The sequence below is a fragment of the Odocoileus virginianus genome, chromosome 6 (genome assembly GCF_023699985.2).
Source record: "Odocoileus virginianus isolate 20LAN1187 ecotype Illinois chromosome 6, Ovbor_1.2, whole genome shotgun sequence".
In the NCBI taxonomy this organism is placed as follows: domain Eukaryota; kingdom Metazoa; phylum Chordata; class Mammalia; order Artiodactyla; family Cervidae; genus Odocoileus; species Odocoileus virginianus.
The window spans coordinates 86,695,405-86,719,629 of NC_069679.1; the positions used below are offsets into that span (position 1 = coordinate 86,695,405).

General features: G+C 44.7%; 1 protein-coding gene across 14 annotated transcripts in view; it reads right to left on the reverse strand.

The window, feature by feature from the left end:
* Positions 1–13,853, reverse strand: part of EML5 (EMAP like 5) — a 157,174-nt gene extending 143,321 nt beyond the window's left edge. For 7 of the 14 annotated variants that reach the window (XM_070469749.1, XM_070469750.1, XM_070469751.1 and 4 more), the window contains exon 1: positions 13,195–13,852. In XM_070469749.1, coding sequence (XP_070325850.1) covers positions 13,195–13,391 — 197 coding nt within the window. In that variant the 5' untranslated portion in view covers positions 13,392–13,852. Of the gene's footprint in view, positions 1–13,194 lie in introns of all 14 variants that reach the window. The other 7 variants (XM_070469747.1, XM_070469748.1, XM_070469754.1 and 4 more) reach the window with 3 other exon arrangements.
* Positions 13,854–24,225: the final 10,372 nt, after the last annotated feature.

The window sequence follows — 24,225 nt, forward strand, 5'->3', positions numbered from 1 at the left end:
GGCCTGGGCTCTAGGGTCCAGGAGCTGCAGCTCCTGAAGCCCGCGCGCCCTGGGGCCTGGGCTCCAGGGTCCAGGAGCTGCAGCTCCTGAAGCCCGCGCGCCCTGGGACCTGTGCTCTAGGGTCCAGGAGCTGCAGCTCCTGAAGCCCGCGCACCCTGGGACCTGTGCTCCAGAGTCCAGGAGCTGCAGCTCCTGAAGCCCGCGCGCCCTGGGGCCTGGGCTCTAGGGTCCAGGAGCTGCAGCTCCTGAAGCCCGCGCGCCCTGGGGCCTGGGCTCTAGGGTCCAGGAGCTGCAGCTCCTGAAGCCCGCGCGCCCTGGGGCCTGGGCTCTAGGGTCCAGGAGCTGCAGCTCCTGAAGCCCGGGCGCCCTGGGGCCTGGGCTCCAGGGTCCAGGAGCTGCAGCTCCTGAAGCCCGCGCACCCTGGGACCTGTGCTCTAGAGTCCAGGAGCTGCAGCTCCTGAAGCCCGCGCGCCCTGGGGCCTGGGCTCTAGAGTCCAGGAGCTGCAGCTCCTGAAGCCTGCGCGCCCTGGGGCCTGGGCTCTAGAGTCCAGGAGCTGCAGCTCCTGAAGCCCGCGCGCCCTGGGGCCTGGGCTCTAGGGTCCAGGAGCTGCAGCTCCTGAAGCCCGCGCGCCCTGGGGCCTGGGCTCTAGAGTCCAGGAGCTGCAGCTCCTGAAGCCTGCGCGCCCTGGGGCCTGGGCTCTAGAGTCCAGGAGCTGCAGCTCCTGAAGCCCGTGCTTCAGAGCCCGGGAGCTGCAGCTCCTGAAGCCCGTGCGCCCTGGGGCCTGGGCTCCAGGGCCCGGGAGCTGCAGCTCCTGAAGCCCGCGCGCCCTGGGACCTGTGCTCTAGAGTCCAGGAGCTGCAGCTCCTGAAGCCCGCGCGCCCTGGGGCCTGGGCTCTAGAGTCCAGGAGCTGCAGCTCCTGAAGCCTGCGCGCCCTGGGGCCTGGGCTCTAGAGTCCAGGAGCTGCAGCTCCTGAAGCCCGCGCGCCCTGGGGCCTGGGCTCTAGGGTCCAGGAGCTGCAGCTCCTGAAGCCCGGGCGCCCTGGGGCCTGGGCTCCAGGGTCCAGGAGCTGCAGCTCCTGAAGCCCGCGCGCCCTGGGACCTGTGCTCTAGAGTCCAGGAGCTGCAGCTCCTGAAGCCCGCGCGCCCTGGGGCCTGGGCTCTAGAGTCCAGGAGCTGCAGCTCCTGAAGCCTGCGCGCCCTGGGGCCTGGGCTCTAGAGTCCAGGAGCTGCAGCTCCTGAAGCCCGTGCTTCAGAGCCCGGGAGCTGCAGCTCCTGAAGCCCGTGCGCCCTGGGGCCTGGGCTCCAGGGCCCGGGAGCTGCAGCCCCTGGAGCCCGCGCGCCCTGGGGCCCGGGCTCCAGGGCCCGGGAGCTGCAGCCCCTGGAGCCCGCGCACCCTGGGGCCTGGGCTCTGCAGCAAGAGAAGCCACTGCAGAGAGGCGCTTGCACGCTGCAGGTGGAGGGCAGCCCCTGCCGGCCACGACTAGAGAAAAAGCCCATACGGCAATGACAACTCAGCACAACCATAAATTTTAAAAGATAAAAATAAATAAAACAAAACAGTAATATCTCTAGATATAAGATTGTCGGTAAATATTTTTCTTTACTTTTCAATGTTCTATTATAAATAGGCATTAATAATTTTAAAAACATAATAACCAGCTTCTAAGAGGGGGCCTATCAAACCTCTCCTTCTCCTTTACTATGTCAACATTCAGACTCCTACTTAAGTCTCTTTGTACCCTGCAAAAATTCCTTTGTAAGAGCATGTCAACTTGCATTCTAAATCTAATATCCATGTTCCAGGTAAAACTTCTTGCCATGTTGACAGTGCCACCCTCTAGAGTGGTTTATGTGCTATTACACTGTCCGCGGGTTAACTAATTACTGAGCTTCCCTGGTCGCTCAGACAGTGAAGTGTCTGCCTGCAGTGTGGGAGACACGGGTTCAAGCCCTGCATTGGGGAGATCCCCTGGAGAAGGAAATGGCAACCCACTCCAGTACTCTTGCCTGGAAAATTCCATGGACAGAGGAGCCTTGGAGGCTACAGCCCATGGGGCCGCAAAGAGGCGGACATGACTGAGTGAACTAATTATTAGTTAATTAATAATCAATTCATTATTAAATATTAGTTAACTAATAATTATTATTAGAAAAGTCACACTGCAACCAAATAATGATGACAAGTCTATGGACTCTGTAATTAGTTATCACCTATGTCATGGCATCTGGCCCCATCACTTCATGGGAAATAAGATGGGCAAACAGTGGAAACAGTGTCAGACTTTATTTTTTTGGGCTCCAAAATCACTGCAGATGGTGACTGCAGCCATGAAATTAAAAGACACTTACTCCTTGGAAGGAAAGTTATGACCAACCTAGACAGCATATTAAAAAGCAGAGACATTACTTTGCCAACAAGTGTCTGTCTAGTCAAGGCTATGGTTTTTCCAGTGGTCATGTATGGATGAGAGAGTTGGACTGTGAAGAGAGCTGAGAGTTGAAGAATTGATGCTTTTGAACTGTGGTGTTGGAGAAGACTCTTGAGAGTCCCTTTGACTGCAAGGAGATCCAACCAGTCCATCCTAAAGGAGATCAGTCCTGGGTGTTCACTGGAAGGACTGATGCTGAAGCTGAAACTCCAATACTTTGGCCACCTCATGCAAGGAGTTGACTCATTGGAAAAGACCCTGATGCTGGGAAGGATTGGGGACAGGAGAAGGGGATGACAAAGGATGAGATGGCTGGATGGCATCACCGACTCAATGGACATGAGTCTGAGTAAACTCCGGGAGTTGGTGATAGACAGGGAGGCCTGGCGTGCTGCAATTCATGGGATCACAAAGATTCGGACACGACTGAGTGACTGAACTGAATGATGTTTTAACACTTAAAATAGCCTCCCACTTTCCAGTTGGGAACTGTGCCCTGCTCCTTGATCAATCTTAGTATCTGTAAAGACAGGGCCATTGAGGTGATTAAATATGGTTACATCATCATCTTGTGGCTAATTTAAACAATACTACAGGCAATATCATACTATTAGGTTGGTGCAAACATAATTGCGGTTTTGGATTTATAATCATTATAATTAGGCTCAAACACATCTTAATCAAAATAGGAACCATTACAATCAACATATTTTTTGCCAATGAGAAGCAAGACTATTTATTCCTACGGTGTAAAAACTCATGCTTCAGGATTCAACGAACTCTTGGAAAGCATTTTCTGCCTCCTGCTGGTGGCGGAAGTGTTTTCCCTGCAAAAAGTTGTCCAGATGCTTGAAGAAGTGGTAGTTGGTTGGCAAGAGGTCAGGTGAATACGGTGGATAAGGCAAAGTTTCATAGCCCAATTCATTCAAATTTTGAAGCATTGGTTGTGCAACATACAGTCGGGTGTTGTTGTGGAGAAGAACTGGGCCTCTTCTATTGACCAATGACAGCTTCAGGCATTGCACTTTTCAGTGTCTCTTAGTGATTTGCTGAGCATTACTTCTCAGATGTTATGGTTTCACTGGGATTCAGGAAGCTTTAGTGGATCAGATGGGCAACAGACCACCAAAGAGTGACCATGACCTTTTTTTCGGTGCAAGTTTGGCTTTGGGAAATGCTTTGGAGCTTCCTCTCGGTCCAATCATTGAGCTGGTTATCACTGGTTGTCATGTAGAATCCATTTTTCATCGCATGTCACAATCTGATTGAGAAATAGTTCACTGTTGTTGCGTAGAATAAGAGAAGACAACACTCCAAAATGATTTTTAAAATTTTCGGTCAACTCATGAGGCACCCACTTATCAAGATTCATCACCTTTCCAACTGGCTTTAAATGCTGAGTGAGCAGAGAACGGTCAGTGCTGAACTCCTGGGGCAACTTCTGGGGTGGTTGTAAGAGGGTCAGCTTCGATGATGGCTCTCAGCTGGTCGCTGTCAACTTCTGACGGCCAGCCACTATGATCCTCATCTTCAAGGTTCTCATCTCCTTTGCAAAACTTCTTCAACCACCACTTCTTGAATGTTCATTAGGAGTTCCGGAGCCAAATGCACTGTTGACGTTACAAGTTGTCCCTACTGCTTTACAACCCATTTTGAACTCAAATAAGAAAATCACTTGAATTTGCTTTTTGTCTAACATCATTTCTGTAGCCTAAAATATATATAAAATAAACAGCAAGTAATAAGTCAGTAGCAAAAAAAAAATTTAAGTGAGAAATGCACATTAAAATGATGTATAACATAGCTGCATTTAAGAAGGTATTCCAAAAACAAGTGGCAAATTTCAACAATGCAAAACTGCAATTACTTTTGCACCAACCTAATAAAAGTAAAAATTGCAAAACTGTTAGGAGTAACTGCCTGTGGCAATTGTCATTCCATGCCATAAACTGAAATAAATACGTAATGAGTTTCCACAGCAAAGGCAGTAGTGTCTAGTACTGTATTCCTGACCAGAAAAGAAAGTCCTTTCATAGTAATGAAAAAAAAAGAGAATTAATGTCCTCTTTGGTTGGGAGGTAAAATGGGTACATGATTCCCAGAACAGAAAGAGTGGCAGGATTTCCTCAACAAGAGGATCTATGGCAACTGTGCATCTCAGCTCTTCTAACTGATCTGGGGAACAGGCTATGTACACTTCTCATACCAAAAATTTATTTCTGGGCCTTTAAGTTCAATTAGGTGCTCCTATTCTGCCACACATTCCATATTTCCAGGATCCATGATTTCTTCCTTTCTTGGGCTCCATTAAGAGGCTGAATACCATTCATAATTTGGCAATGATATAATTCAGAATTCTCACCTTACATCCAACCTCTTTGCTTTATTGATATCCTCCCCAAGCTCCGTATTACAGTAAACTCAGTTATCTCTCCCTGATTGTGAAGAACAAGATAACTTTTAGAGTGACATCTGAGTTAACACCTCTTACAATCACAACTACTTATTTGCCAACCCACCTTTATGAGCCACCCATCCCAAAAGAAAAAATATACAGAATTTAGTGGTGTTATGATGAATTGAGCCCGTCTGTGGCCTCAAGAACAGCTAGATCCAAGGTGCAATGTCTATCTTTAGTCCCACTGCCTTTCCTCTCATTCCAAGAACTTTTCAGTAATTTTCTGTCAAGCTTACTAATTTAGATGGCTATAAGCATACCAGTGTTTTAAGGTGGGCACCATGTTTCACTTGATCTTTTAACAATGCAATCCATTTTTAAATTACATTAGCCAACAGAGGGTGACACTGCAGACAGGAAATCCAGGAGCGATTAAGGCTTTCATGTAAGTTCTTGCAGTCTCTGGCCACTATGGTGAAACCATGCGCCACCTTATCATTAGAATGGATGCCACTGCAGCAAGGCAGCTGGCTCACACTGGCGCAGTACAGCCCCTTCCAGCCCTCTGCTGTCGAAGAACACTGATCCCCAAAGAAGGACACTGGGCCTGAGGAGCAGTCAGTCAGCTGTTAGAGGCTGCTTCATGCTTGGCTTGTGGCAATATGTGGTCTCAAGCCTTACAAAACACAGTGTCCTAGCTACTGTGCCCTCACCCGGAGTGAATCTAGGGTGCTGCAGCAACTGTCCTTGTGAATACGTCCACTTCAGAATTTCACAGGGTGAGGGTGAGATCATTTATATGCCTCTTCAATACTAGCATACTGGATATTTGGTCTATTTCTGACTGCCGACTCTGGCTCCAAATTGGAAATTTATTTACAGACAATCTTGGGCTTTTCATGGTCCAAACCAGTGAGCCAAACCTACTGCGACTGATATGTCAGTGTGTTGAAATCAACTACTGGGTTACACCTCACTTGGTACTATCCAGGATGCACATAATTTTGCCCATTCCGTGAACCTCCTGGGTCCCCAGTCGTTAGCATTTTTCTGGCCTGATGATGCAGGGTGTCTGTCTTTTCATGTTTTCAGCCACGGACGACACTGGGCAGGTCCATTCATGGAAAACCTTACTGATCACCGCTTTTATTCATGAAAAAAAAAACCTCCAAATATGCCTTGGGCAATAAGCCCAGACTTTTTAAAGGGGTCTTAATACTTGGCAAATGAACAATACTGTGATATAATTTGTTGTTATTGTTTAGTTGCTACGTCGTGTCCAACACTTTGCAACCCCTTGGGCTGGCTCCTCTGTCCGTGGGAGTTCCCAGACAAGAATACTGGAGTGGGCTGCCATTTCCTCATCCAAGGGATCTTGTATAATAGTAAATGAATAAATTTGGCTGGGCCTGGAATTTTTTAAGTTTGACTTCCCAGCCGACCACCATGGATTACTTCTATATCTAGAGCAGTGGTTTTCAACCCTGGCTGCTTACTGGAATCATCTAGGAAGTTTGCAGACAGACATAAACACAACAAAGAAATTACACCTGAGACCCATCCTAAATAAACTAAATTGGAATTTCTAGGGATGAGACTCAGGTACTGGTGGTTTTACTTTGCTTTAACTCTCCAAGTGATTCTAGTATGCAGCCAGGGTTGAAAATCAAGAATCTAGAGCAATGTTTTTCAAACTTCAGAATACATCAGTATCACATGGAGGTAATCAAAGTGGATTGTTGGGCCCCACATCTAGAGTTTTTGATTAGGTCTGGGATGAAGTTTGAGAATTTGCATTTTTTTTTTTTTTTTTTTTTGAGAATTTGCATTTCTAACAGGCTTCCAGGTGATGCTAATGTGTTGGTTAAAGGACAGCACTGAAAACCACTGGTCTAGAGTGTGCTTTTCAAACTTTAATATCAAAACCCACAATTTTAATATTTCAAACCCATAACAGTACCTGAGAATGCTGTTAAAATTCAGAGTCTAATCCAGCAGGCCTGGGGTGGGGTTTGAGATCTGCTTTTCTAATGAGCTCCTAGGTAATGCCGAAGCTGATGGTCTAAGTAAGTACTACATCTTTGAACAGCAAGTATCTAGAGCTACCAGCCATGTGCCATTTTAAAAATAATCAAACTAGAAGCTGCTGGAGCAAACCCTGAAGCAGGCCAGTTCTGTACACCTGTGATGACATGACTCATCTTGATGACTTCTTTCTGCTCCTTCTGTTCCCTGTACACGGTCTCCTCAACAGTCATGATCACAATGTGATTATTGCAAAACAGCTAACATCTCCACTAAGGTGAAGTACTACTCATCTGACTTGATACAGCTGGTCACTTGCTTCTCCCTGAAACACTATTTTTAACTTGATTTCCATGACCCTACACTCTCTTGGTTTTTCTCCTGTCTCTCTGACCACTGTTCTGTCAGTTCTTTTTCATCTTCTGAATATTTAAATGTTGGAGGGCCACAGGAATTCATTGTTCAGATTCTTTATATTCACTCCCTCAGTGATCTCATCCAGGGTTACGGCTTTAAATACTACCTGTACACTGATAAAACTCAAATTTATCCCAGCGCAGACTGCTTCCCTGGATTATAGACATGTATGTTCAATTGGCCTAATGTACACCCCCACTTGGTCAGTTGTCTATTAGTATCTAAAACAGCTCATGATCGTCCCTTTCTCCCAAAGCAGAAAATCTGCCCTCCCCATAGCCTTTGCTAATTCACTAATGGGCAACTGCGTCCTTTCAGGTGTTCTGGCCCCAAACTGCAATCATCACTGACCTTTCTTCTCTGTCACAGCTGACACCTGGTCCACCAGTAAATGACGCTGCCTCTGTCTTCAAACTGTATCGAATGGTTTCTCGCTGCTCCTGTCATTACTGCTTTGGCCCAAGCCACCAACGTCTCTTTTAAGTCTCCTAAGCAGTCTGTCTGCTTTCACCTTTCACCTCTCCCTCTGTCTGTCATCAATATAGGATCCAGAGTGACCCTGTCAAACCATTAACTCAAATTAGGTCACTAATTTGATTAAATTGTTCCAATGGCTTCTAATCTCCCTCATATGGGAAGGCAAAAAAATCCTCTCAATAGCCCACAAAGTCCTAAACAATCTGTCCCACCACCATTTTCATCAGACCTCATTTCTGTGCTGCTTTTATGGGAATTCACTGCACTCCAGCCACACTTACTTTCCTACTGCCTCTCAAACACACGAGGCATTCCACTTCAAGCCTCTGAACGTGACAGGCCCTTTGCCTGCAACGTCATTCCCTCCAGGGAGCCACCCGGCACACTCCTTCACCTACACGGCTCCACTCAAGCGTTACATTTATCCTTTAAGGAGGCCTTCCTGGCTCCCTTACCCAAACTTCTATCTAAACTCTTTCCAATAGTCTGTGTCTCACTTTCCTGCTTTCTTTCCCCTAGCCCTTACATACTCTATATATATACACACATAGACAGACAGACAGATACACCACTATATATACATGTACATACCAAATACATAATTCAATATATGTGCATAAATGTGAAATTTACCTTGCTTATTATCTGCCCCCAGTACATAAAATGTCAATGAAGGTTGGGAATTTCACCTGTTTGGTTCACTGCTGTAATTCTACTGCGAAAAACAGCCACTGGCAAATACTAATAGGTGCTCAATAAATATCTGCTGAAAGACTAAGTAAAGCAAGAGATACCTATTTTTACACTAATACGTGTCCCAGACACCACTTAAGAAAGTGTCTTAAGAATGTGGGTGTAACCAACTGTGGCAAATGATGATGATAAATCAAAAAAGATGAGAACAGAGAATTGACCACTGGATAGAGCACTGTGGCGGTCACTGGTGACCTTGACAAGAATTCCAACGGTGAAATAAAGTACAGCCAAGACTGAATGGGAGAAAAAGAGCTGAAGACAGTGAGTACAGATGACTTTTTCAGTTATTTTCTCTTAACATGAAACCATTGCATATGACATCACCTCTTTTCAGAATGCTATAGCTTCACTCACTTCCCCTGATGACTGCCTCTCTGTTGTCCTTAAAGATCCAGCCTGCTTAGGTATTCCACTCACTTGGACACATCCGTGTTACTGTTATATGCCTGCATATACCATATCCCAGGGACACTAATGCTATCCCTGGTACACACAGGATTCTTACACTTGACTGACAGGGTTTAACTCCTAACACCTTAAGGCTGAGACCCTTGCACAAAGGAGTTCAATAACTATTTCTTGGATGAGTGAAAAGCCTTGAAGGAACAGTAAGTTGATAGTTTCTAAGGAACTATTCTTATTTCTTAATAGTTTCTAAGAATTTATTTACCATATGTTTTCCTTAATTTATATCCAAAATATATTCTATTAGTTATCTGTATATTAGACATCATAAATAAAAATGGAAACAATTATAATACAAATCTAAAATTTGTCTTTTACTGTAATAATATACACTTAAGGTATTCATGATAGTTTGAACAATTATTCTATATAATTCCAACCTTTGCCTGAAAACATGTTAATTTTACCTCTTAACTATGCAGCATTTGAAAAACAACCATAAATATTTTGATATCCAAACACACAAAATGAAATCTTACAGAAAAAAGTTATTATATAGTCTGTGAAAGTTAAGACCACCAATTCTAGTTACTTAAACATGGGGACTTTTTACTAAATCTGTATGTTACTTAATACTTTCTGAAGTACGGATTTTGGATATTACACAAAGCTTAAGAAAATTCTGGAATCAAGTTTGAAGGAGGGAGTTCTACCCATTTCTCAAACTGCTTATTTAATAATTCTACACACGCGTGTTTTGGGATACAGATTGGCAATGTGTTTCCTAAACAGAATCATCTGGGGGCACTACGTGAAAACAACTCTCTGGGATCCAGCTCTAGAGGATTCTAGCTTAGTACATCTCATGAAAAGGCTAAAAAAAATGGCAAAAAGCTCCTTAAATGACTCTGATGATCAGACAGGTTTGGGAAATACTGACCATATATCTGGAAACATTAAGTAGACAACAAGTAGGCTTGTAGTAATTTCCGTAAGACCTTAGAAAGTTGCTACCCTCAACCCATAAACACAAAAACACTGGTCCACCACGGAAACATCATTCATTCCAAAATGCTTTTCCAACAATTCTGACTTGTGTTGAATAAATGAAATTTTCAAATGATAAATACAGAGTTGTTAGAAACCACTTTTATTAGATCATGGTGAAGCCTGATCAGTATTTTTTCTTAAGAGCACCACCTGCCACAATTGATGAGCTACTATACCTTTCATCTAAAGAAAAAAAAAGTAGAAACAAAATGCACCAAGTTAACTACATTTCACTAATGGTCTTCACTGGTGATACATATTTTGAGAACTATCAGTAACACCCACTACTTCAAATACAAACTTGTCAAAAATGTGTTGATGGGTGGTATCTAGAAAAACTAATTTAAAAAGCTATTGTATCCTTTGGGAAGACAGCCGGCAAAAGTTTCAAAATACAAACCACACTACAGATGTGCGTTTTATCTTAAAACTGCCATTAGTCTATAACTCACTCTTAAACCTGTAACAAACCTTTAATAACTAGAGAATTTTATCAATATAACTTGGGACACAGAAAAAAAAGCAAATTAAGAAAAAAAGTGACTAAAATTCTGACAGTGAAACAAATTTCTATATAAATCAGTAATACTGAAATAAATATAACTAAAGGACGGAACACTATATACATACTGTGTACATACATATCTAGTAAAAAGAAGTAAGACAACTACACGTAACACAGACAAAATGATAAAGTCATGTGGCACCACCGGCGGCAATGCTAGATGCAGTAAGATGACAGAACTGCAAAGCAAATGATCATTACTTTTGTCTTTCCAACCAATACAGCACTTACATTTTCAAAATGTGAAGACAATGACTTGCTCATTCTGGTATAGTCTTACTTTCAGACTAAGTTATATTTAATAAGTTTACCTAAGTTTCAAGCAAATATGAAAACAAAACAGATGATAAACACAGCAATGACTTTTTATTAATAAGGCTAACATTACAGCAACATTGTTTTCCACCATAGTACCATTTATAAAAATTTCATTTTCTGCTGTGACATAATTGAAAAATTACAGTAGTAACTATACCTGTATTCAAACACTAAATTGAAACAAATTTGAAAATGTTGAACTTTCACAAACAAGAATGATTTCTACCATTATTGCTCGAAACAAAATTTCCAGAACTCTTTTTGATTGCTAAATTATACTCTTAGTACTATATTAAATTTGTGCCACAATTTCAGGATGCAATTGCCATGGCAATTTTTTTTCTTTTTATTGCCATGGCAATTTTCAAGCAAACTTTTTACTGTTACAAATTATTTTAAGGGTGAATCATTTGCATAAAGTCACAAGCATGTATCCAATTAAGGCAAAAATTAGACTAATCTGTCATTTTGAAACATTTTGAGACACTACATGTATGGTTATGCAACTATGTATACCAAAGGAAAGCAAAAGCATCTCTTCCTTGCAGTTTACTGAAACACAATTTTAAAAATTCAAGTCATGTGACATATAGGTTCAAATTACTGCTAGAAGAATAAACAAAGCATCATTTACCCCATCAAAAAAATCATATCTAGTTTCAGAAGATCTTCATACCACATTACTCTCAACTACCAAGGAGTAAAAACAACAGAAGTGCCCCTCAACATCCTTCACACCTATCTACCCCACCTACTGAAAGGAACCTAATAGACTCAATATCTGGGGAGGGCTTCAGTCAAGGCTGTTTCAACTAGATAAACTTAACTACCCCTGAACTGTCAGAGACTTAAGACATGGAAATGAAGAGAGAAAATGGAAAGGATCGGGAAAAAGACAAAAAACTGTAAATAACTCTTGGGGTGAATGACACACAAGATGGTAAAGAATCTGCCTGCAGTGCAGGAGACCTGGGTTCGATCCCTGCATGGGGGAAGATTCCCCTGGAGAAAGAAATGGAACCTGATCCAGTATTATTGCCTGGAGAATTCCATGGACAGTGGAGCCTGGCCAGGCTACAGTCCATGGGGTCACAAAGAGTCTGACACGACGAAGCGCGCACACACACACACACACACACTAAACCCCAAACACTGTCTCATTTCCTATTCCACAATCTCAGTTTCTGCTCTCCTTATCTTTATTCTGTCTTGCCCTACCTTTTGTCTTAGGCCTCCCTCCCTCTCTCACAGAGCATAAATGTGCAGACATGCAAAACAGATTTTTATTTATGGTATTTAAATACCGGAGTGTTTTGCCTACAAACATCAAACCATGATACCAAATGGGTTTTAATTGCACAGTTTAAGTCCTGTGAAACATAGATATGGGGATAAAACTGAGTAAGCAAATCCAATCACAGAATCTCTTAAAAACACACACACAGAGTCTCAAATGTTTTAGAACACATTTCTATTTATCAACGACAAATATGTTGTGCTTTAGACAATAATCACGTCTAAATTAATCTTTGCAGCTCTTCATCTGCCACAAAAGTTCTGCTGAGACACTGATGGAAAATAGTATTTCAAATACACCGCTCACTTAAGAAATGCAAACAAGCACTGGGACCAACTTTAAGATGACGGTCAAAGAAGAATTAAAATGTAGACAAAATTGTGATTTAAGTAAAAATATATATATACACAAAAGTAAACTTATTTAGGAGTGCTTTACCAAAAAGGAAACAGGAGAAATGGAAATAAGAATTATTTTAGCACCTAAAATGATTTGGGAGTGGTGGTGGTGTGTGGATGGGTATAATGAATCCTTCCCCTCAAACTGCCTTCAGGTGTGCAAATTGTAAAGTCCGATGAACTGCCTGAAGGTTGCCGGGATTTCTATCTTCTGATAACAGCAGGCAGTGAAACCTCAACGAGTTATTATGGCCAAGAGCCATAAGAGTGCCCTCTAGGATGCCACCCGGGGCGCGCTCCCCGGGACCAGCCTAGAGCTTACGGGACTCTCCTGTGCTCTCTACTAGGTAAAGGACTTCCCTCTGGCGCTTTAAGAATTCGTTTAATAAGCAGTCTCCGACGAGATTTCAAGGGGTAAAAATGCAACCCACAGCAGCTTTCGGTACACAGCACCCATCTGAGGAAGGGCCCGCGCGGACCTAGGGCCATCGCACCGACCCGAGGGGGAGACTCGGGATACGAAGACAGAGAAGGGCGCCGGTTTCCCGGGTGCCCCGAGGGCAGAGTCGGACCAGACGGCCCCGGGCTTCCCCTTCGGGGAGCGGCGCCCTGCAGGAGCGGGCCGCGGGGGGACGCCGGCCGCCCCCGGGCCCCGTACCTGATGATGTCGTCGCTGTGGCCCCGGTAGAACTTCTGCCGGTGCTCGCGCGGGCTGTACACCACGCCAACGCCCGCGACGAAGTACACGATCTCCTTGGCCGCCGTATAGTAGAGGTTGTTGCGGCACTGGTGGCCCCGGTAGCCGTACACCCACTCGAGCCGCAGGTGGCAGCTCGGGGCGCTCCTGGCCGCCATGTCGGGGCGCCCAGCCCGCCGCGCCGCTCCGCTCTGGCGCCCGGCGGCAGGAGGCGGCGGCGGCCGGGCGAAGCAAATCCTCCCTCGGGCGGCCGGCACTCGCCGCCTGCCGCGTCCTCTATGCCGCGCCCGGCAGCCGCATGCCGCCTCTCCCGGCCGCCGCCGGCGCCGCCTCAGCCCACGGGCGGGAGGGGAGCCCTCGCCTCGCGGCGCATGCTGAGGGCCGCGGGCGCCGCCGGCCCTCAGGTGAGAGGGGGGATTGCCGCGCGCCCTCCCTTCGTCGCCTCGGCCGCCTGGTCTCCTCAGCCCGCAGTGCCCAAGCCGAGAGCCGAGCGAGCGAGGACCCGCCTCCCGTCTTCACGCCTCAGCCACTGCCGCCGCCCCGGTCCCCCTGCTGCGTTCCCTTCCCGCCGCGGCCTCGTCCCACAGCTCGGCGGGCCCGCGCCGTGCGCGCGCCCGAGCCCAGACCCGCGCCGCGCGCCCCTCCACCCCCAAGCCCAGACCCGCGGCGTGCGCGCCCCCGACCCCAGACCGGTGCCGCTCGCTCCCCTAGCCCAGACCCGCGCGTGCGCGCCCCCGCCCCAGACCCCGTGGCGTGCACGCGCCCCCGACCCCAGACCGGTGCCGCCCGCCCCACCAGCACAGACCCGCGGCGTGCGCGCCCCCGAGCCCAGACCCGCGGCGTGCACGCGACCCCGAGCCCAGACCCGCGGCCCCGGCCCCCGCCGCCCGCGCGCGCCTCGCCCCGCCCCTCCCAGCGGGGGCGCTCCCGGACCCGTTGCTGGGTCCTGGTTCTCCCGCTCTCCCTCTAGCTGCACGTTTCTAGCTCGGCTATCTTCGGCCAGGACCAATGACCTCGGCTGCCCGGACCGCATCCCGCTCCGGCTCCGGGCGGACTCTCGGCCACCCTTGCCCCCTGCTGCTAGAGCGCCTGTCGGTCTCACCAGACCCCCGTCCTTGGCCAGGACTACACTTATGCAAGGAAGAATCAACACTAGGATGTTAACCTCCTTGTTTAATTGTTCCTCCTACCTTGTGCGTGTGTATGTTTTTCTGGCCGCTTCATAGTGCTCGCTGTAGCAGACATTGCGTGGGACTAAAACATGACTTCCTAAATACACGTTTTCTTATTTGTATACGTGACCTCAAAGCTAAATGTAGAATTTAACTCGTAAAATCACACGCCAGATCCTATTTCTTGATAAACAGCAATGGTACTTTCAAAGCTAAAAGTAGAATTTAAATTGTAAAATCACATGCCAGAGCCTATTTCTTGATAAATAGCAATGGTACCTGAGAGGGAAATGGCAACCCACTCCAGTGTTCTTGCCTGGATAATCCCGTGGACAGGGGAGCCTGGTGGGCTGCTGTCCATGGGGTCGCACAGAGTCGGACACGACTGAAGCGACTTAGCAGCAGCAGCAGCAATGGTACCTGATTTTGTTTTCTTAGAGAACTGTTTTGATACTTCTCTCATGGTGGTGATGATGAAGATGTCAGTCTTAATGACGCTGGAGAATCAGCCTGTAAGCACAAATACTAGAAGCAATGAATTCTATGTCAGTTCCTCTCCTACTCAGTTTTCTGAATGCCTCCTCTCTCACGGAATTGACCAGTACCTGCAAAAATAATTTGAAGTCAGTGTTTTAAAAGATTTTAAATCCAGAGTGATAACCCCAAAGTTTACAACAAGATGTAAATGGTGATTGCAGCCATGAAATTAAAAGATGCTTACTCCTTGGAAGGAAAGTTAGGACCAACCTAGACAGCATATTAAAAAGCAGAGACATTACTTTGCCAACAAAGGTCTGCCTAGTCAAGGCTATGGTTTTTCCAGTGGTCATGTATGGATGTGAGAGTTGGATTATAAAGAGAGCTGAGCGCCGAAGAATTGATGCCTTCAAACTGTGGTGTTGGAGAAGATTCTTGAGAGTCCCTTGGACTGCAAGGAGATCCAACCAGTCCATCCTAAAGGAGATCAGTCCTGGGTGTTCATTGAAAGGACTGATGCTGAAGCTGAAACTCCAATACTTTGCCCACCTGATGCGAAGAGTTGACTCATTTGAAAAGACCCTGATGCTGGGAAAGATTGAGGGCAGGAGGAGATGGGGATGACAGAGGATGAGATGGTTGGATGGCATAACCAACTCGATGGACATGGCTTTGGGTAAACTCCAGGAGTTGGTGATGAGCAGGGAGGCCTGGCGTGTTGCAGTTCATGGGGTCGCAAAGAGTCGGACATGACTGAGTAACTGAACTGAACTTACAAGAAGAAAAAATAACATAAAACACAAGTATGAGTCTTTTGTGTCTGAAAAAAAAATCAGTGTTTATTTCCTTGGGAAATAACAAAACTTGGAAATTAAAAAAAAAAAACAGCTAGAATAAACTAGCATCTTTTTAAGAAAGAGGTGATGATTCCTAGATGGCATCCATACCTTGGACTAAATGTTACCCTATTTCTGCTTCCTCAAAGATGCAAATTACCAATTTAAGACAAGAGGCTACCTTTTCAGTTTTGGCTTTGTCTTCTAGTCGACATACAGGAAACAAGGGCTATTTCAGAGGAAAGAATTTCTATAGGTGTCATGGAAAGTAAATTATGAAGGTGTAAGTAGACTTGGTGAACTCCACCAGGAAGGCTGAAAGTAGAAATGGAATCCAATTAGTTCACAATAATCATCTAACAAAGTAGTGAGAACTACAATGCAGGAAAAACTGTCAGTACTTCATAAAATTTCCAAGCTTTTAGACATTTTAAATTCTTGTTATTTTTACTATTCCCAGGTGATTAGCTATAAAACTGTCAATGGAAATAATCAATATACCAATCTATACCTGGAGAAGGAAATGGCAACCCACTCCAGTGTTCTTGCCTGGAAAATCCCATGGCCTGATGGGCTACAGTCCATGGGGTCACAGGGGTCAAACACGACTTAGCGACTAAACCAACCTATAATAGAAATAGAAAAGTTTTGAGCCAAACTGAGGATGATAGCCTGGGATACACAGATCCAAGAAGCACTTGAATTGTACTCCCCTGGACTACGAAATAGGACTTGCCTGGTGGCTCAGGGGTAAGGTATCCGCTTGCAATGCAGAAGATGCAGGTTCAGTCCCTGGGTTGGGAAGATCCCCTGGAGAAGGAGATGGCTACCCACTCCGATAGTTTTGCCAGGATAATTCCATGGACAGAGGAGCTAAGCGGGCTACAGTCTGTGGAGTCACAAAGGGTCAGAATGACTTAGCAACTGAACAATGACAACAAAAGTCTACAAAATGGAGGGGGCTTATACAGGCGAAAACTAACATTACATAAGTTGTTTGTCAAGGACTAGGAATGGCGCTGAAAAGGAGTAAGGGTTCTTGGCAAGCATGGATTGATTGGGTCCAAAATGGTTGCTTGGTTACGAGGGGAGACCGTGAGAACATAAGGTTCTGGCTGGTAGTTGCTAACAGATATTGTTTTGAGACTGATTGGTGGTGTCCTTGAAACTGATACAGTTCAGAAAATTCAGATTCTCAGGGATGTAGGAACACATCTGAAACCACATCCACAATGGCCACCCAGCTCCGTTTTGGATGCTTGAGCCACAATTATTCATTTTTATTTTTTAAAGTTTTAATTGTGGTAGAAGTCACATGACATAAGCTATTTTAACCATAGTTAACCGTCGGATTCAGTGGCACAAGTACACTCAAATTGTGCAACTCCCACCATCACCCATCTCTGGAGTTTTTTACTCTCCTATACTGAAACTTTGTTCCCATTTAAAACTGAGTCCCCATGCCCCGTCCCCACCCCTGCCTCTGGCATCTACGAATGTACTTTCTGACCCTATGAATATGACTATTCTGGATACCTCACCTAAGTGGAGTCAAATGGTGTTTATATGCACTTACTGTATACTGAAGGGGCTCCCCTGGTGGCTCAGTGGTAAAGAATCTGCCTGCAGTGTAGACCACCTGCAAAGCAGGAGACACAAATTCAATCCTTGGTCAGGAAGATCCCCTAGAGAGGAAATGGCAACCCACTCCAGTGTTCTTGCCTGGGCAATCCCATGGACAGAGGGGCCTTGCGGGCTACAGTCCATGGTTTCAAGAGAGTTGGTCAAGACTTAGCGACGACTAAACCATCACCACTGTATACTGAAATGTGTGTTTAAAGTTAACTTCATATATGCCCTAAAAACAGACTGGACCTTTTCTTCCCCTGTGCCATACAGCAGGTTCTCATTAGTCACCTGTCTTATACATAGCAGTGTATGTCAATCCCCATCTCCCAGCTCATCCCCCCACGTTTCCCTTGATGTGTGTAAGTCTGTTCCCTACATCTGCTTTGCAAATAGGTTCAGCTGTACTATTTTTCTAGATTCCACACATATGCATTACGTACAATATTTGTTTTTTTTCTTTCTGACGTACTTTATATGACAGTCTCTGTGTCCATCCACATCCCTGCAAATGGCACAATTTGTTCCTCTTTATGGCTGAGTAATGTTCCACTGTATATGTATTGTTGTTCAGTCATGTCTGACTCTTTGTGACTCCATGGACTGCAGCACGCCAGGCTTCCCTGTTCTTCACCATCTCCAGGAGTTTGCTCAAACTCATGTCCATTGAATCGGTGGTGCCACCCATCCTCTGTCGTGCCCTTCTTCTCCTGCCTTCAAACTTGTTGTATATGGACCACAGCTTCTTTATCCATTCCTCTGTTGACGGACATTTGGGTGACTTCCATGTCCTGGCTATTGTAAACACTGCTGCAATGAACATTGGGGTGCATGTATCTTTTTGAATTATGATTTTCTCCAGATATGTGCCTAGGAGTGGGGTTACTGGGTCGTATGGTCATTCTGGGCTTCCCAGGCTGTGCTACTGGTAAAGAACACACCTGCCAATGCAGGAGACATAAGAGACATGGGTTCGACCTTTGGGTCGGGAAGATCCCCCGGAGGAGGGCACGGCAACCCACTCCAGTGTTCTTGCCTGGAGAATCCCATGGACAGAGGCGCCAGGTGGACCAAAGTCCATAGCGTCGCAGAGAGTCAGATGTGACTTAGGCAGCTGAGCATGCAAGTATGCGTGGTCGTTCTATGGGGTCGCAAAGAGTCGGACACGACTGAGCGACTGAACTGAACTGAAAGAACCTCCATTTTATTTTCCATAAATAAATTCTTTCCTTTAATGTTAAAGCAGATGTACAGTGCATGGTTCAGTTCAGTTCAGTCCCTCAGTCGTGTCCAACTCTTTGTGACCCCATGGGCTGCAGCACGCCAGGCTTCCCTGTCCACCACCAACTCCTGGGGCTTGCTCAAACTCATGTCCATCGAGTCGGTGATGCACAAAGCAGCCTGTTCTAGTTAGCACAAGGTTTAAGTTAAATCATTTATAAGCCAGAATGATTTTGCCATATTTCAGTATGTGAAAAATGTCTTCCATCAGAACTCTTGTAATGAGGGCAGCCAAAAATTAGAAGGGGGAGGTGAGCAAGCCTGGGGGATATGTGCCACACTCAGCAGCTTGTCTTTGGCTTGGGAGGACAAGAATAAAGAGAAGAGGACTGAAGAGTGGGCTCTGACACCTGCTAAGAAGAAAGAACTCAGGCTTGAGAAGTGGCTCTGAAGCCATCAAACCTGTGTGGGGTTCCCTGGACAAAGGCATGCACAATTTCTCTTTGTCACAAGTATTTGTTTTTTTTTTTTTAAATAAGAATATGTTTGCTAAGTCACTACTGAGTTCCCTGAAAATCCCTGGTGGGAAAAAGGAAACATCATTGGTTATTTAAATTTAAGCAGTGAACTTAGAAAAGTTCACTTTTCTAAGTTATTTTGTTACTGTATAATTGTGGCATATTCATTGCTGACTACATGTGGTTTTTATGAGATGTAGGATGGTGAGGAATAAGAAATATTTTTTTCCATGTTTCAGATTTTTTCAGTACACTCTTTTATGGATCCCATGATATATATTTAAGTATTGTATTAATAACAGATCTAAATAATTTATTTTTACATTATTACATTTTCCATTGCAATCTTTAATGACCCAAGGGTGGAGTGTGAAGTGAAAACATTCTTAATTAAACAGTCCTCAACTGACAACTCAAGACCAAAAGAGACAGCTGAGGCAGAAGGGTGGCTAAAAATTAAACCATTCCTGAATAATAGAGAGAAAAAGCCCTGATTAGTTCTTACCCTTACTTTTTATATAATGTTTTTACTAGTGTCACATCAGAAAACTTAATCAACATTTTATTGCTAGGTATGCTTTCACATCTGTACCTTTTGAAAGAATGCAAATAAAGATGGAGGAGAAAGACCCCTAAATTCTACACGTCAACAGGTGCACATTTGTTAGGCATTTTAAATATAAGCTACAACACCTTTTGGTAATCTATATCTTGAAACTTGAGTTCCTAGTGTGGTATATTCCAAACATTTGAAATATTAAAATGCAAGCAAATACATTTTTTTTTTTTGCTGCCTACCAATTTTAGTTACCCTCAGGTCTTTACAAAAAGAAATAAAAGACAAAGTATATATAATTTGCCATAGATGGCAAAATTCATGCTACTAATTCTAGCTAGCTCATTCAGCCAACTTATGGATTGTAACGATTTGATTTTTAATATACTGTGCATAAAAGTGTTTCTGTAACCATAGCTTTAACTAACCTGTTTTAAGTACAGAGCCTAACATAGTGCCTGGCACTACAATAGATGTTTCATACGTATTTGTCAGCCATGAAATATTAAAAAGAATACTAATGTAGTCACAATAGAATTCCTTTTAGTTTTATCTTGAATAGTTGAAACTTTTGAAAACTTGAACCTTCTTCTGGTTTCCATTGCTATATTAGGAAGAACTTCTTCAGTTGTATGGGACAGAAACCTACTCAAAATGGCTTTAGACAAAAACGGAATTTTGATGTCAAAAAGGACTGAAACTGGAACTGGCATCAAAGCACTTGGATCGTAGGGGCTCAAGATGCCATCAGAACCAGGTCACCAGAATGAACCCAATTAGAATTTCTTTTGAGTTGACACCATTGCCAGACAGGCAAGAGAGGTGCCAACAGCTCCGGCTGTACTGTCTTCTTCTCTTAGAAATCCCCGTGGGAGTTCATGCAGCTCAACACCAGAAAGACGAACGGCCCAGTCAAAAAGTGCACCAAAGAACTAAATGGACATTTATCCAAAGAAGACATACACATGGCTAACGCACACATGAAAAACGCTCAACATCACTCATTATTAGAGAAATGCAAGTCAAAACCACAATAAGGTACCATCTCACACCGATCAGAATGGCCACCATCAAAAAGTCTACAAGCAATAAATGCTGGAGAGGGTGTGGAGAAAAGGGAACCCTCTCACACTGTTGGTGGGAATGCAAACTAGTACAGCCACTATGGAGAACAGTGTGGAGATTCCTTAAAAAACTGGAAATAGAACTGCCATATGACCCAGCAATCCCACTGCTGGGCAAACACACCGAGGAAACCAGAATTGAAAGAGACACGTGTACCCCAATGTTCATCACAGCAGTGTTTACAATAGCTAGGACATGGAAGCAGCCTAGATGCCCATCAGCAGACAAATGGATAAAGAAGCTGTGGTACATATACACAATGGAATATTCAGTTCAGTTCAGTTGCTCAGTCGTGTCCAACTCTTTGCGACCCCATGAATTGCAGCACGCCAGGCCTCCCTGTCCATCACCAACTCCCGGAGTTTACGCATGTCCATCAAGTGGGTGATGCCATCCAGCCATCTCATCCTCTGTCATCCCCTTCTCCTCCTGCCCTCAATCTTTCCCAGCATCAGGGTCTTTTCCAATGAGTCAGCTCTCTGCATCAGGTGGCCAAAGTACTGGAGTTTCAGCTTCAGCATCAGTCCTTCCAATGAACACCCAGGACGGATCTCCTTTAGGATAGACGGGTTGGATCTCCTTGCAGTCCTAGGGACTCTCAAGAGTCCTCTCCAACACTACAATTCAAAAGCATTAATTTTTTGGCACTCAGCTTTCTTCACAGTCCAACTCTCACATCCATACATGACCACTCGAAAAACCATAGCCTTGACTAGACAGACACTTGTTGGCAAAGTAATGTCTCTGCTTTTTAATATGCTATCCAGGTTGGTCATAACTTTCCTTCCAAGGAGTAAGCGTCTTTGAATTTCATGGCTGCAGTCACCATCTGCAGTGATTTTGGAGCCCCAAAAAATAAAGTCTGACACTATTTCCACTGTTTCCCCATCTAGTCCCCATGAAGTGATGGGACCAGATACCATGATCTTAGTTTTCTGATTACTTGGCTATAAAAAGGAACACATTTGAGTCAGTTCTAGTGAGGTGGATGAAACTGGAGCCTATTATACAGAGTGAAGTGAGTCAGAAAGAGACACGAACACTGTATATTAACACATACATGTGGAATTTAGAAAGATGGTAACGATGATCCTTTATGCAAGGCAGCAAAAGAGACACAGATGTAAAGAACAGACTTTTGGACTCTGGGGGAGAAGGCAAGGGTGGGATGATTTGAGAGAACAGCATTGAAACATGTATATTACCATATGTAAAATAGATGACCAGTGCAAGTTCATTGCATGAAGCAGGGCATTCAAAGCCAGTGTTTGGGGACAACCCAGAAGGATGGGGTGGGGAGCGAGGTGGGAGGGGGCTCAGGATGGGGGAGGGGGACACACATGCATCCGTGACTGATTCATATTTGTGTATGGCAAAAACCATCGTGATGTTGTAAACTAACTATCCTCCAATTAAAATAAATTAATTCATTTTTTGAAAAAAAAATCCCTGTGGAAAGAGTTTTTCAGCGGTTCTCCTGGGAACTCCTTGACTTCAACACCATTGACTAATTGTTCCACCGCAGAGTAATGCCAGGTGCACTAAAGCCACGGGAAGGGAGAGTGGAAGAGGGGTGATTCTTCCACGGAAAGCTGGAGTTATGTCACCAGAATGAGAAGGAATGGATGCCAGCAGTAGCTATCCAGGGCTGACTTGGAATCTTTAGTATTCTCCAACCTCCATTTACGTAACTAAATCTGCATGCAATCTAAATTAAAGCAAAAACAAAAACAGGTGTTTGCTTTTAAAAAAGATGCAGCTTTAAGACAAGACTTCTAACCAGGTTGCCACACCAATGCCCTTCTTTTAAAGGAATTCTAAAGCTAACCACATATTTTGGGCAAGAAAAATGACAGATTCCCCCCACCACCACCAATAAACATAATCCCAAATGTCAATTAGAGTCCACAGGAAACCATTAAAAATGAGTTTATTATTCAAACAAAGAAAGCTGCAAGCCAAATTATCCTCCTCTACACATCTACCTACACACCTTGCTATCTGGTCTTTTTCTGTGTTAGAAACATCAATATACTCCTTGGCAGTATTCCACAATGTCAAATTGGAAAGCTAGGTGGTTTTCTTTGGTTCTTCAACTGTTTCTCTTCTCGAATAAGCAATTAGCAAGTCCTTTTGACTATTTTTAGAAATATCCCTAAACTGCCTCCCCATCTCTGTAGCCACACCCTCCCAAACTCCATTTGCCATAGTTCAATTCAACTTCTTCTTGGCTTTTCCCTAGATTCTGCAACACGAGTGATGTGTAAAGATCATGTCTGAGCATGCTACTTTCCCGTGTCAAGAAATTTTCCAGAAGCAATGGAGGCCTCTTGAGTCTTAATATAATCTTATCATTTGACTCAGTGACTTCTCATTCAGTTATCTGTCATACTGTAATAATTTAAAAGGTAGATCAAGATTCATGCACCAAAATATTTACTATGGCCTAATTTAGAACAATTTTAGCGTGTCTGCCCTCTGATACCCTCTCGCAACACCTACCGTCTTACTTGGGTTTCTCTTACCTTGGACGTGGGGCATCTCTTCACGGCTGCTCCAGCAAAGCGCAGGCGCTGCTCCTTACCTTGGACGAGGGGCATGACACCACCCTTAAGGCAGAAAGTGAAGGGGAACTAAAAAGCCTCTTGGTGAAAGTGAAGGAGGAGAGTGAAAAAGCTGGCTTAAAACTAAGATCATGGCATGCGGTCCCATCACTTCATGGCAAATAGATGGGGAAACAGTGGAAATAGTGTCAGACTTTATTTTTGGGGGCTCCAAAATCACTGCAGATGGTGACTGCAGCCATGAAATTCAAAGACGCTTACTCCTTGGAAGGAAAAGTTATGACCAACCTAGACAGCATATTAAAAAGCAGAGACGTTACTTTGCCAACAAGTGTCTGTCTAGTCAAGGCTATGCTTTTTCGAGTGGTCATGTATGGATGTGAGAGTTGGACTGTGAAGAAAGCTGAGCACCGAAAAATTGATGCTTTTGAACTGTAGTGTTGGAGAAGACTCTTGAGAGTCCCTTGGACTGCAAGAAGATCCAACCAGTCCATCCTAAAGGAGATCCGTCCTGGGTGTTCATTAGAAGGACTGATGCTGAAGCTGAAACTCCAATACTTTGGCCACCTGATGCAAAGAGCTGACTCATTGGAAAAGACCCTGATGTTGGGAAAGATTGAGGGCAGGAGGAGAAGGGGACGACAGAGGATGAGATGGTTGGATGGCATCACCTACTCGATGGACATGAGTTTGAGTAAACTCTGGGAGTTGGTGATGGACAGGGAGGCCTGGCGTGCTGCAATTCATGGGGTCGCAAAGAGTCGGACACAACTGAGCGACTGAACTGAACTGAAATTTAGAACAATAAAATTTCGGAAACCTAACTGTTCTACTTCAGGGAAACTTTAAGTAAATTGATTTGGCTCATATGAAAATATAAAACCATTGAAAATTAGG